This window comes from Vespa mandarinia, chromosome 1 (genome assembly GCF_050613455.1).
Source record: "Vespa mandarinia isolate Hongniang chromosome 1, ASM5061345v1, whole genome shotgun sequence".
Classification (NCBI taxonomy): Eukaryota; Metazoa; Arthropoda; class Insecta; order Hymenoptera; family Vespidae; genus Vespa; species Vespa mandarinia.
Window position 1 is genome coordinate 7,458,206 of NC_140810.1, and position 14,128 is coordinate 7,472,333.

General features: G+C 27.6%; 4 protein-coding genes across 13 annotated transcripts in view; 3 read left to right on the forward strand and 1 right to left on the reverse strand.

Annotated features, from left to right (window-relative positions):
* The window catches only part of Egfr (epidermal growth factor receptor), a 119,557-nt gene extending 117,007 nt beyond the window's left edge, over positions 1-2,550 (forward strand). For all 4 annotated transcript variants that reach the window (XM_035878217.2, XM_035878219.2, XM_035878220.2 and 1 more), the window contains one exon: positions 33-2,550. In XM_035878217.2, coding sequence (XP_035734110.1) covers positions 33-340 — 308 coding nt within the window. In that variant the 3' untranslated portion in view covers positions 341-2,550. The remainder of the gene's footprint in view (positions 1-32) is intronic.
* Positions 2,551-2,637: 87 nt separating this feature from the next.
* Positions 2,638-6,406, forward strand: LOC118446985 (uncharacterized). Of its 2 annotated transcripts, none has more exons than XM_035878270.2 (8): positions 2,638-3,658; positions 4,551-4,722; positions 4,804-5,080; positions 5,172-5,330; positions 5,406-5,658; positions 5,729-5,843; positions 5,941-6,046; positions 6,109-6,406. In XM_035878270.2, exons 2-8 carry the CDS (start codon positions 4,561-4,563, stop codon positions 6,342-6,344), a joined length of 1,308 nt encoding a protein of 435 aa, XP_035734163.2. In that variant the 5' UTR covers positions 2,638-3,658; positions 4,551-4,560; the 3' UTR covers positions 6,345-6,406. The 2 variants fall into 2 exon arrangements, with proteins under 2 accessions (XP_035734163.2, XP_035734162.2); XM_035878269.2 differs by lacking the exon at positions 2,638-3,658 and adding an exon at positions 3,674-3,837.
* A 1,287-nt stretch (positions 6,407-7,693) lies between these two features.
* mRRF1 (mitochondrial ribosome recycling factor 1) lies at positions 7,694-9,019 on the reverse strand. Its single transcript, XM_035878213.2, has 2 exons — positions 8,182-9,019; positions 7,694-8,004 (listed from the first exon to the last, which is right to left on the reverse strand). Exons 1-2 carry the CDS (start codon positions 8,796-8,798, stop codon positions 7,767-7,769), a joined length of 855 nt encoding a protein of 284 aa, XP_035734106.2. The 5' UTR covers positions 8,799-9,019; the 3' UTR covers positions 7,694-7,766.
* Positions 9,020-9,284: 265 nt separating this feature from the next.
* LOC118446951 (anoctamin-1-like) lies at positions 9,285-13,937 on the forward strand. Of its 6 annotated transcripts, XM_035878207.2 has the most exons (12): positions 9,285-9,445; positions 9,712-10,044; positions 10,162-10,287; positions 10,364-10,843; positions 11,121-11,514; positions 11,583-11,815; positions 11,892-12,089; positions 12,164-12,593; positions 12,704-12,909; positions 12,990-13,277; positions 13,438-13,618; positions 13,688-13,937. In XM_035878207.2, exons 2-12 carry the CDS (start codon positions 9,760-9,762, stop codon positions 13,750-13,752), a joined length of 2,886 nt encoding a protein of 961 aa, XP_035734100.1. In that variant the 5' UTR covers positions 9,285-9,445; positions 9,712-9,759; the 3' UTR covers positions 13,753-13,937. The 6 variants fall into 6 exon arrangements, with proteins under 6 accessions (XP_035734100.1, XP_035734099.1, XP_085513324.1 ...); XM_035878206.2 differs by having other exon boundaries at positions 13,438-13,937; XM_085657198.1 differs by having other exon boundaries at positions 9,290-9,445; positions 9,702-10,044; positions 13,438-13,937.
* Positions 13,938-14,128: the final 191 nt, after the last annotated feature.

Here is a 14,128-nt window from a genome sequence, read left to right on the forward strand (position 1 = left end):
GATTATTTTAATCAATTGGATTTGTATTTTAGACTCAGAATCAAAACGAGTGAACAATGGTTATCGAAAATATCCAGAATTCTTGACGATCCAAGGGAAAACATCGTTAGATAATCCAGAATATATAATGTCACAAGATGAAGGACCTCTAACGCCTCAAACTCTAGGAATTCCAACACCGGATTTAGAAAAGGTCTTAACGAATGGAGCATTTGGTTCTCAAGTTCGGCAAAGAAGTTCCGAAGAGGAATCGGATCACGAATATTACAATGATTTCGATAGACTTGAACGCGAATTACAACCGCTAAAACCTTTTAGGAAGAACGAAACAACCGTTTGATTGTACTCAAATCGTGATTGCATTAAAACTTATACAGGAGAATAAGTTTCGTGACTTCGAGAAGTAATCGACGAATAAGATTTACGTATGAAATCAAAAGTGTGCATTTCGTTTGTAAAACAGTCGGAGAATAAAAATCGAATGTCACGGGAAATACATATTTGTATCCAAAGGACGATTACTCGAATGAGTAATGTCTTACAGTACTTACAAAGGACGCTTCGTTCAAGTGCCGCGCTCGATTGTGATTAGACTTAAGTCGTATGATACGAGAATTGTGAAAGATGTTCGATTGAAAAACAGAATGATAGAATTTAGGATAAATCGGACGACGCCACATAAAACGAGCGAAAGCGCATATTATTATGCGTTATCCGCTTTCAAGCGAATAAATAGTGCAAACATTTTTCTTAATGTGCCATTTGCCATGGCTTGTAAATAAATTGTTACCTAAAAATCTGTAAGATTTATTGAAAGTTTAGAGAGCTTTGGCGTAAGGTAACGACATAAGGCTGCACGAACAATACACAATCGTTTCTCTTTCCTTTCACTTTGAAAAATTTTATATCATTCTAATAATAATTGAAATGCTTGATCGATCGAAAACATCTGTCTCTACATAATAGTATGACACGACGATTCGACAATCTCGTTCTTAGATAGGTACAACCTTGCCTCAATGACTGACCTTTTAGAGATATCGATAATTTTGAATATAATATAACGCGAGCAAATCTATTGTTGGGATCCAAAAAGATCCATGAACGTTTGGATTGCCCATAGTGGAGCATCGTGCGGTTAGCCGCTGACTGTGATAAAAAAGACATTCTATTTTACCTTGGGAACACTTAAATATCGCGACGGCTACTCTTATTTCTTTTTTCGCTCCTTTTTTGTTTTTTTTTCTTTTTTTTTTTTTTTTTTTACCTTAGTACGATCCTCTCAGACAAATTATTAAAGAGTGAGATACAGAAAAAGTGAAAACCGTCATCAACATAAATTTCCCTTACAAATACGAAATAATATTATCGTGTCTCTACTTAAAAATTTTATATCATTTTCTCTTTTTTAGTCTGAACACGCACTGTTTGTTTGGACAATTCTTTTCGATGCTTTTGTTATGCTATTGTTTTTTTTTTCTTTCTTTCTTTTTTCTTTTCTTTCCTTTTTTCAAAAACTCAATTAAATTGAGTTAAATCGAATTCAAATGATGATTTCGATTTTTATACGAAATACGATTGTAAATAGATTAGCGATTAGTAGTATTCTAAGTAAAAACTTCTACGACGGTAGAAGTTGGAAGTACTTGAAAAAGAAGCATACCTAGTTTTATTGCCTAAATCGAAACGGGCTGTATAAAAATATAGTTATACAGTGACGCACCGTGTAACATTAGGGTAGGATGTGCCATGTTTGTACAGGAAAGAAAATATGAGATGATTTAAATGGATCTATGACCTGTGTATGTATTTAAAAAGAAAAATTTTTTAAAGAAACGAGACCTCTTTCTCGGCCACCCGATACATTTATTATGAATTGATATACGCGTATGCTAAATTGGTGTTAGCGAGACTAAAAAAGATTTTTGATCGGTACATATTATTTCTGTGATAAATAATAAAAAAAAAACAAAGAAAAAAGCAAATATAATCTTTATGATAATACGAACAAGAAAATATTATCAATTTCTATATTGTTATTGTAAAGTAAAAACAAAAGATAAAACAATTTGATAACATACAATATTGCTACGTGTAACACAATGTCTTATATAAGATAATAAACGATGTAAAGAGGAGAGAGGAGGTGGAGCGCCAGTGCGAATTGTGTATATTACGTTTAAGCGTTACTAATTATTATTAATAACATTCATTTTGTAATATATAAATCATCACGCCGCGCTGAATAACAGAAGAATCGAAGAAAGAGAAGATAAGCGTTGTTTTTAAAAGATTTTGTTTTTTTTAAAGATCTCTATCGTTCTCACGCTCGTTTTATTTAGAATTTTTATTGTCATTTCTCTTATATTTCCCTCTCTTCCTCTTCCTCTCATCTTCCTACTATCCTCTTTTCTTATTTTTTTCTCTATCATTATCACATTCATTTTATTTAGTATCTTTATTTTCATTTATCTCACATGTCCTTTTCTTTCTCTCTCTCTCTTTCGCTCTCTCTCTCTCTCTCTTTCGCTCTCTCTCTCTCTCTCTTTCGCTCTCTCTCTCTCTCTTTCTTTCTCTCTTTCGCTCTCTCTCTCTCTCTTTCTTTCTCTCACTCTCTCTCTCTCTCTCTCTCTCTTTCTTGTTTATTTCTTCTATCATTCTCAAACTCGCTTTATTTAGTATCTTTATTTTCATTTATCTCATATTTCCTTCCGTCTCTTTATCTCTCTATTTCTCTTATCCTCTTCTACTCATTCTCCTTCCTCGTTTCTTCGATTTTAAGCGAAAACCGAAATGTAATTGAGCGCTACGAAAAATTGGAAAAAAAAACTGTACATTATTATGAACGGCCGGTGAGGACTAATAGCGTTAACGAAAATTTACATTTGCCATTCGGTTGTGGAGATAGAATTTATAGATCTTTATATTATTATCATTGTATATCGAAATATTGTAATAAAGAACACTCGACATTCTTAAATCATTGATAATTTCTGTGCCGACCAATTAAATCGTTGACTTCCATTATTAAAAATAATGATATTTTCTTGACGTAATATCCTCGTAACAATGACCAGGCATATTATTGTCTCTATTGAAAATCATGCATACTTTTCACGTAGAATGCGTGAAATTCATTTAAATACGTTGCGTATTTTTATGTTTTATATACATCAAGTACTAGCGGATATTATCGAGTTTCTTGCTTTTCCTTATCTTTAAGGAAACATTTGTATCTTTGATATATGACATATGTTATCACACACGAAAAGAACGATTACATATCGCGTAACTTCAAGCAGAGTGGGGATCAAATGAGTAGAATCGAGAACGTAATGCAGTATCGTAAGCGTCATTATTGTACTCTTGGACCCTGACTCACAACCTACTCTCTATAAATGAAGTAGGTAAATTTATATGCGTGGGGTCCCTCTGCTGACTGTTTACAGCTATTTCGATGCGGAAGGGGTAAAATGGGCATTCCGTTGGCGTGATATCTGACCGAACCAGATGAAATGCCTGATCCACGTTCTCACCGTGGACGTAGTATAGATTGCAGGCAATTTCTGAATATGCACGAAACTATAGCATATAAGGAGAAAGAGAGGAGGAAAAAAAATAAATGGAAGGAAAAGGAGAATGTTATGCAATGATTAGCGTAAGCTTTTCCTCTTTATTATTTCAGTCTTACATTCGTCAGTTGCGCACGAGCCGTACGACGTTTATGTGTTATATATATATATATATTATATATATACATATCGACATAGTGAACTTTTGCTGATAAAATATCAAATCAATCAATCTATATGAGAAACGTACAGTAACAGTATTCGTGTAAGTAAAAATATAAATAATATATAAATAATTTCTTTTCTGTATATCTCTGAAAATATAAATGAACGTATCGTAAATCAAGCTCTAATATTATAATTATAGCTAAATAATTTATTTATTTAAAACGATACAAAAATGAAATTGTTATAAGATATGTTATAATATATCATTTATTACAAAAATTGTATTTTAATAAAATGTATACTCATCTAATAGAAATAATTTGTTTTAACATGTAGATGTGTTGTTTTGATTTTATAAGCTATAATAGTAATTGTCTTATTGATTATCAATCATGATTATCATTCATTTTACGATACCTGTAGATACGATTTAATTAATTTAGAATAAATCAAATTCTTTTTTGGTTAATCAAATATTTCACAGGTAAAATAAATGTACTATAGCGTATTACAATACTTTTAAGAGACTATATTATTTGATATATAAGCCGTCATGAATTATGTTTGTTTGTAATAATTAATATTCAATTAACGAACATAACATATATATCACACATGATCAAACATGTTTAGATTGAATTACAAATTTAATTTTCCTAAATATGTTGATATATATATATATATATATATATATATATATATATATATATATATATATCATATATATATCATATATCATATATTTATATATATATATATAAATAAATAAATAAATATATATATATATATTATATATATGATATTTTATAGAAACTTCACGATGGAAGGCGTACAAGATCCGTATTTGAGACATCTTTTTGATGGCGATCCGATATTTAATGTTTATAATAAAGAAGCGATTAATATGTCAGTCGGCGCTCCTGGTCCTGATCTGCTTAAGCAATGCACAGATATGCTATCAAATGCAACCGCTCATAGAATGGTGAAATAATATCCTACTTTACGCAATATGATTAATTCCAAGATTTTATTCTCAAATTTTATATAATATTTTTCGTCATAGGAGGAAGAAAAGAAGGAAGGCAACTTCTATCTTTTTCAATATGGAATTACACCAGGATTATGGGAATGTCGTGAAGAATTAGCAAAATTTTTAAGCAGACGATATGGCGATCAAGTTAAAAGAGAACATTTGATTTTAACATGCGGAGCAACACATGGGCTTCAACTTTTATTAACAAGTATTATGTCGCCAAATGGTATTATATTTGTCGAAGAAGTCACATATATGATAGCATTAGATGCCTTTAAACAATTCCCATTAATGAAAATTGTCACTGGTATGTAATTAGATCTAGTATAAATCAAATATACCTTAAATATTCATTTTAATTTTGTATCAATTTTATAATTTATATTATTTTTATGCAGTACCAATGAAAAACGACATAGTAGATCTGGATGCGTTTGAAAAAATTATTTCCGAAGTAAAGAAAGGCGAATTTTATTTAAATAATGAAAAAATATTTTGGGCTATGTTTTACACCATACCAACGTATCATAATCCAACGGGAATGGTTCTACCACCTGGTAAATAAATTACTTTGATCTTTTATCAATATAATTAAGAAATATCTTTCTAAATGAATGTTACCTTTTTTCTAGATAGTTGCAAACGTTTAGTTGAAATAGCTCGAAATAATTCTATACTGATTGTTTCCGAGGATGTTTATAATTTACTACATTACGAAGACGGATTTCCACCACATCGATTATTTTTCTACGATGATCCAAGCGAGCCTAACTATAAAGGTGGTAACGTTATATCCAATGGATCCTTTTCTAAAATACTATCGCCAGCAATTCGATTTGGATGGATAGAAAGCAGTCCACGAATAGTTAATATCTTTAAAACTTCGTATGTAACTTATTTTTTTTTTTCAAAAATTATTGATAAAAATATTTTTAATAATCTTTACATTCTACAGAGGCATATTGTGTAGCGGTGGTGCTACCAATCACTATGTCTCCGGCTTAATTACCAGTATACTACAAGAAAAGATTGAAGATGAATATCTGAATATGCTTATTGAAACATATAAGGTGCTATTGACTATAATAATTACGATCAAAATTATAATAAGGATTTTAATTCATCGAATAATTTTTTTATAAAAAAAAAATTATTTTTTATTTTTAGGAAAGATTAAATGCACTTTGTGAAACTTTGGATCGTTATCTCCCAAGTTGTTGTTCCTATAACCGACCGAAAGGTGGTTACTTTGTTTGGATTCATCTTCCACCTGGTATGCTTTTCAAGTTCTTTTCTTAAGTTTTATCTAATATTTATATAAATTTTATTATGCAGATATCGATGGTATGGATTTCATTAAGTGGTGTCAAAAGGAACATAAAGTCTCAGCGATACCGGGTATACGATTTTCATATACTGGTGAAGCTAGAAACTTTTTAAGACTTAGTATTGCTTTTCATCTGAAAAATACATTAATAAAAGCTTCAACGATTTTGTGCAAAGGACTCTTAAATTACATACGAAATCATACCAGTAACAAGCAAACTAAAAATGAAATTGTAAATTCGTAATATAAATATGTAATATAAATGTTAATTTGTAAACCAAATAAAAATATATAATATAAATTAAATTATTCTGGTTTTATGTTATATCATAAAGTAAAGTGTTAATATTATATTATAAAATAAATGGTTTATATACCTATATATGTATATATATGCAATAACTGGCTCTGAATAACTTTTAATTTTAAGTAATTTTGATTTTCAGAAAAGAATACGTCAATTTAGATATCAAATGGAAAATTTTAAATTAATATTGATAGAACTTCATGTTCCATCTCAGCTATCTCTATGAAATTTTAAATAGTTATCTAGTGATTTATCATTCTAAAAATAATAAAATCTGCTTCTAAACATGTTAAAAATTGAATTTGATTGATTCGTTTATAAAATAAAGTTATAAATTATAAAATAGAGCTATGAATAATTTATTTTCAGTATATTTTTAAGAAATTCATTATTTAATTATAATTATTAAGCATTCAAAGTGCTTCATTATAGATTAAACAATAATATAACGTATTTTCGAACTCTTAGCGAACTTTCCGAAATGTTTCATTAGTAAGAAATGGTACTAATATTTTATTCTACGAAATTTCATCGAGAATTTTTATCTTATTTATTTTATTACATACGGAGACGTTTATTCGAAATTTTCGTATCAGGCCTATCACATATTGAAATTTGATAGGATGCCTTTTGTTGAATACTCGAACTGTTCTACGAGCATAATGAGTTTCAATCTCGTAAATAAAAATGATTTCTATTCTTTCTTATAAAGTACATATCATTTTTTAGAAACTTATCACCATATCTTATCACGTATATTAACTGTTAAAACTGACTAATAAATCTCTTTAGCGATGTCTTAACAAATTTAGTTACTAAAAATTTCTCAAAAATTTGTACAAGTTTGTAACCAGCTCCTTTATGGGGAACAAATTAGTGATAGAAATATTTGAAGACTAAAAGTTTGTTGACATCAATCAGTTTTAGTTAATAATACAGACCGATTTATTTTGTAAATGGATCAACCAAATTAAAATTTTTTTTTAACACGATTAGAAACAGAAATTTTATTTTTAAACTGATATAGATATTACAAAATAGAAAGTATCATTTAAAATCTTAAAGTAGCTAGGATGGAAGAAGTGGAATATAAAATTTTATCAATATTGATTTTAAACTTCCTCTTATTATCTAAATTTTTTTTCAAAATCAAAATTATTTAAAATCAATTATTTAAAATTATTTAGGATGGAAAGTTTTAAAATGAAATCATTGTATATAATATAAGAGTATTTTATTTTATATAGAGAGTTTCAATGTAACTATAACATTTATATATAATTCCATTAGAAACACAATAAATAATAAATGATACACATGTACCTAACATTATTATTGATGTAACTCTATTAGTTACTTTTAATCACCCATTAATTCTTTTTGTTTTGTTTCTAGAATTTTTTCAGCTTTTTCAATATACTGATTTGTAAAAACTTCTATATATCCTTGAACTCGTAAGCTTGCATCTTGTGGCAATTTATCTATATTCTTAACTTTTTTTATATACTGAGTGCGAATGTCCTTTATATCATCTCTACATTTAATAAAAAAAGACTTTGCACTCTTCGACAAATTCTCTCTATATTCTTTTGTCACTCTGTAAGTTTTTAAACCAAAAAATGCATATGACATATACATTGTACATCATAAATATATATATATATATATATATATATATATATATATATTCATAAATATATATATCTATAAATGGATATGTAATAATAAATATAAACTAACATATGGCATAAAACATAAAAATTTTGTAACTTACTTTGGAATAGGTATATATATAACGGTACCATCCTGCTGTGGATTCAAATTCATTTGATTTTTAGAAAGAACTTGAATAATATTTGGAATATATTGAGAAAATGCACTTGCATTCAATGTAACCAATTTAGATGTTCTAGTAATTTGCACAAGTTCTTGAAGTAAATATCGTGTTCCATCAAGAGTAATTGGTAATTCTTCAATCGCTCCAGCAGCAGATCTTACTGATACATATTTTATATAATTCTCCTTTAATTTATCCATTGTTTTTTCAAGTTGCAATGTTAATTTTTCAACATTTATCACTTCTTTCATCTCCTGGATATCTATATTCTTTTTATGTGTAGTTTTCTTCTTATCTTTTCCACGATCTTTACTTTTGGCTAATACAATTGTTGTAGAAAACATCTTAACATTTTCAAACTTATTAGAACAATGGTATTGTTCACTATGTATATTACTATGTCGCAATGGTAATAATGTTCTGTAGGTTTCAGGATAATGTGAAATATTATTCTTGGGCAAGTAAATTAACCAATTGTGTTTTGATCTCATAATAGAACTTAATATTGATTTTATTAGGTTAACAGAACGTTTGAATTCTGTACATTTCCACATCTTTAATTGTAGTATTATATTTTTGTTAGATTCGATCAAAATATAAATGTAACACTAATATTATCATCAATACAAATTTATTTTATTAATTAACAATATATATACTCAATACATTGCTACACATGGCTTTAATCCATGTAAATATATGAGGTTATAATGCGATAAAAGTGAAAGTCTCCATTTTTATAACTATATAATCATATTTAATTTTATCTTGAAGTGTCAACGTTTGTAAGCTCAAGATCGTAAACAAATTATAACATATATACACACTTAGAATTCTTCTATATTTTTCTTTATTTCCGATTAATGTTATAAAATATGAAAATGGTTTTAAATGTTTTCCGCCAAAAAATTGAATCTAATCTAAATTAGAATGGTAGAAAATTCTTACGTTGTGACAGGTTTTTTCCCCTCCACAATAATCTTATACACCCAATAAAAGGTTGGATGTAAGATCATATCTGTGACGTCCGAACAAATTTAATGAGACCTTTTTTGTAAAAATGTACTTAAGACTGATCAAATGCTTTGTAACATAACCCTAACAATGTGGCACGTGTATTAGAAAGTAACGATGATTAGTGTGAAGGATTCATTAATAATTTTAATTCGTAAAAATTAAAAAATTTTTTTGTATCATCTTAGTAAGTATCATACATGATATCAATTTATGGTTGTTCTAATGAAAGTAGTATAACAATTTTTGTAAATTATTTTATGAATTCTATTATGATTTATTTCTTATAAATCTTTACAAGTAAATTGTAATTGTTGTATAATAATTTTTTACTAATAGTTATAATTATATATATTTTATAAAATATAATGATATATATCTTTATTTATAAAATAATGAACTCAATAGGAAAAGAAATAAATAGCTTATTTTTATTTTTATATGATGTAAAAGCTGCTTAACTTAAAAAGAAAATTTCCATTTCAAATTTTTTAATAAAATATGGAAGATGAAGATGAAGTTTTTATCAAATTAACACAACAATGCGAAAGTCATACCCCTACATTGAGTGTTTATCATTCACTACAAGATAATTTAAATTATGAATCAGAACAAATCGTATATCGTAGTCCCAGAAATACATTATATGAAGATGCCATAAGTATGAACAGTTTATACAGTCGAACATCAGCACAAAACAATAATACCTCAAATTATGATGATATATTGCCTGTTGATAATGAAACTAATGAAGCCACTATGAATGGAAGCTGTAGCGAGATGAATGTATGTTTTTATAATATAGTATATACTTTTTACTAATTTTTTATTCCTATTTATTTCAACATTATGTATTTATAACATTATATATTTCAACATCAACGTTTTTAATTTCCTTTATAGCAATCCGATAATTCTACAAGATTTAGTTTATTCTTTAAAGATAAAATTCGTTCTGTTGATTTTGTACTGGTTTGGGATGACTTTGATGGAGAAGCAAAAACATACCGCAGTGTGGAATATAGACGGGTATTGAATCATTATTATAATTTAAATTAAATTGCACTAATGCACATGCTCTACTAATATATAATGTTATTTGTAGGTATTTGAAGGAAATCTACAAAAAGAAGGTTTAGAGTTAGAATATGAACCAGCAGAACCAAATGGCTTGCATTTTATAAAAATTTATGCACCTCGAGAAGTCCTACGGCGATATGCAGAAATATTAAAACTTAGACTTCCAATGAAAGAAATACCTGAACTAGTAAATCCTCCAACACATAATAATGTTATAATCAATGAAGTAAATTCGTTCTTTAAGAGAATTATGAAACATTATTATGTTGATACAACTATTTTTCCAGCGATTAAACATAAATTTACTGCCATATATAGTCGAGATAAAGAATACTTATTTGATTTAGATTCTCCTAACTTTTTTACTTCTGCAATAAGATCAAGAATAGTCCAATTTATTTTGGATAGAACACGATTTGCTAAAACCAAGAATGATGATTTTGCATTTGGTATTGAACGACTTATTTCTGAAAGATCATATGTGGCAGCATATCCACTGCATGATGTAAGTTGTATTTTCAATTTTTCGTTACTGACAACATAACAATATCAATAAGTCCAATTTTTAAGTCCAGAGTAAGTTTTTTCATTAACAAATAATATGGCATAAAGAATCAGCAAATTAGCTATTACTATGGATGATATTTGCTTATAAGCAATAATCAAAATTAAGGAGAAATATTATAACAATTTTAAATATTTCTTTGTACGTATGTTAAATTTTATAAAATATATATTCTTTTTAATATTTTTATTTTAAGGAAATTATTTATTATTCATAGGGTAACCTTCATACTGTGGATTCTATGCGATATCTTTTGTACACTGAATGGGCTAGTGTAAAAAAATGTCTCCATTATCAACCATTGGATTATGTAAAAGAATATTTTGGAGTAAAAATTGGATTATATTTTGCTTGGTTGGGATTCTATACACACATGTTAATACCAGCTAGTATTGTTGGACTCCTTTGTTTTATATACAGTTGTGCTACATTATATTCTAATGAACCTAGTGAAGATATATGTAATGGTAATGGTACTATTGATATGTGTCCATTATGTGATCATTTTTGTGGATATTGGGATCTTAAAGAAACATGTCTACATGCTAGAATAACATACTTATTTGACAATCCATCTACTGTCTTTTTCGCTGTATTTATGTCATTATGGGGTAAAATAATTTTTAATTATTTCAAAAATAATTTTTATGGAAATATATTAATAGTATCATAATTATAGCCACTTTATTTTTGGAACTTTGGAAGAAATATTCAGCTGAAATAACACATAGATGGGACATAACAGGTTTAGATGCTCAAGAAGAACATCCTAGACCACTATACTTAGCAAGACTTGCACATATCAAAAAGAAATCTCTCAATATTATTACAAATACAGAAGAACCAAAAGTTCCATATTGGAAAATGAAACTTCCTGCCAAAATTCTTAGCTTCTCCGTTATTCTTTTACTAGTATATTTATTTAATATATATTTGTAAACTTTAAAATTACATAACACAAATTGTCATTTAATCATATCACTTGCAGATAGCAGTAGCAATGGCTGCTGTACTAGGAGTAGTTTTATACAGAATGTCTGTTTTAACAGCATTAAGTTTTTATGGTCATCCCATGGTTACTAGTTATGCTATATTATTTACGACTGCGACTGCGGCTACTATTAATTTAGGATGTATTATAGTTTTTAATTGGGTTTATGTTTGGTTAGCTGAATATTTAACAGAGGTAATAAAATTATATATATGTAATATATTCATATAATATATGTATACATTCGTTAATAATATTTATTATTTTAGATCGAACTCCTTCGTACACAAACTGAGTTTGATGACAGTTTGACTTTAAAAATATATTTGCTGGAATTTGTGAATTATTATGCTTCAATATTCTATATTGCATTTTTCAAAGGAAAATTTGTTGGATACCCAGGAAATTATAATCGTTTCTTTCATTTTCGTCAAGAAGAATGTGGTCCTGGTGGTTGTCTCATGGAATTATGTATTCAACTTAGTATTATCATGATTGGAAAACAAGCAATGAATACAATTTTAGAAATGTTATATCCACTATTTTTTAAATGGTTGAACACTTTAAAAGTTCATGTCGGTGCTCAAAAAGTCACGAAAGAAGAAAAAAATGCTTTTAAGAAAGATCCTCAATGGATTAAAGATTATAAATTAGTACAATTTGGACCTAGAAGTTTATTCCCAGAATATTTGGAAATGGGTAATATAGATATAATCAATTGTATTTTAATGAATTCATAACATTAGTTACAAATTTGTTATTTGATAAAACTCTTTCTAATTCTACTATTCAAAAATATTTCATTTCAGTATTACAATATGGATTTGTTACTATTTTTGTTGCTGCCTTTCCACTGGCACCATTTTTTGCTTTATTAAATAATGTTCTTGAAATGCGATTAGATGCTAAAAAGTTATTAGTAATGTTTCGTCGACCCGTTGGACAACGTGTTACAGATATCGGTATATGGTATAGAATTCTTGATTCAATTTCTAAAATATCCGTTATAACTAATGTAAGTATTCAAATTTTTATAATTTATCTTAACTTGTATAAAAAAAATTTGCTATAAATCTTTTAACAATCTGATTTCAGGGATTTATTATAGCTTTTACATCTAATTTTATACCACGTTTAGTTTATCTAATGTCAGTTTCTGATAACTACAGTTTAGAAGGCTTTTTGGAATATTCTTTAGCAAAATTTAATATCACTGATTTTGAACATAATACTCAACCGATGATCGTAAATAATCAACGAACAGTGGAAATCTGTAGATATCCAGATTTTAGAGAACCACCATGGTCAAAAAATAAGTATCAGTATACCATTACATTTTGGCATATCTTAGCAGCCAGATTAGCATTCATTGTAGTCTTTGAGGTAAGCTTATTATTAATCTGCAATTAAAACCGATTAAGATTTTTTTTTAATTAAATATTTATAACAATATAACAGATATTTTTAATAACATTAAATTAAAAATAATAATTCTAAAATTGATTATGCCCTGTTATATATAAGTAATTTGTATTATTTCTAGAATATAGTAGCCTTGGTTATGATTCTTGTACGTTGGTGCATTCCTGATATTAGTCCAAAACTACGAGATAAGATACGCCGTGAAGCATACATTACTAACGAAATTATTATACACCAAGAAGCATTGCGTGCAAGCATACAACCACAAACGAGTACAGAAGAGTCTCAACAATATGTTTTAAGTAATGAAAGTGCAGATAGATGGAATAGAGTTATAAGAGGATCATTATCCAATTCTGAATTTGATTTAGAAGTCCATGGCAGTCCTGTATCTCCTGTTTCTACAACATCTCGAGTTGGTCCAGCTGCATTATAAAATCTTGGATAAAAATTTTAATTGCATATGAATTTAATAATTATAATTTTAATATTTGCTTTTATATATATGTCTAAAAATAAAAAAAAAAAAATATATATATATATATATACATCTATACATATAATAAATTATAAATGTAAAAAATATTTTAACTATTTATAAAATAAAATTATCTGATTGTTTTTCTATGTTTTCTTTAATAATAGCATTACGAATTTGTTATTAAGGTTGTTAATCTCCTTTGGTTTTATAATGATGGAATAATGAGAACAGGCATAATTCTTTACCGATTTTGATGAACAAAGTCTCATTTTAAAGACGAAGGTTTAATCTAGGACCCTGCTTTTTCGAATTTTTGGAAAAGCTTTATTTT

Coding starts and splice junctions, on each gene's coding strand:
- LOC118446951 (XM_035878206.2), top strand. CDS start 9,760: ATGGAAGATGAAGATGAAGTTTTTATCAAATTAACACAACAATGCGAA. Junction 10,288..10,363: donor GCAGTGTGGAATATAGACGG/GTATTGAATCAT, acceptor TGTTATTTGTAG/GTATTTGAAGGAAATCTACA. Junction 12,910..12,989: donor AAATATCCGTTATAACTAAT/GTAAGTATTCAA, acceptor ATCTGATTTCAG/GGATTTATTATAGCTTTTAC.
- LOC118446985 (XM_035878270.2), top strand. CDS start 4,561: ATGGAAGGCGTACAAGATCCGTATTTGAGACATCTTTTTGATGGCGAT. Junction 5,081..5,171: donor ATTAATGAAAATTGTCACTG/GTATGTAATTAG, acceptor ATTTTTATGCAG/TACCAATGAAAAACGACATA. Junction 5,659..5,728: donor GTTAATATCTTTAAAACTTC/GTATGTAACTTA, acceptor TACATTCTACAG/AGGCATATTGTGTAGCGGTG.
- mRRF1 (XM_035878213.2), bottom strand. CDS start 8,798: ATGTGGAAATGTACAGAATTCAAACGTTCTGTTAACCTAATAAAATCA. Junction 8,005..8,181: donor ATATATATACCTATTCCAAA/GTAAGTTACAAA, acceptor AAAAACTTACAG/AGTGACAAAAGAATATAGAG.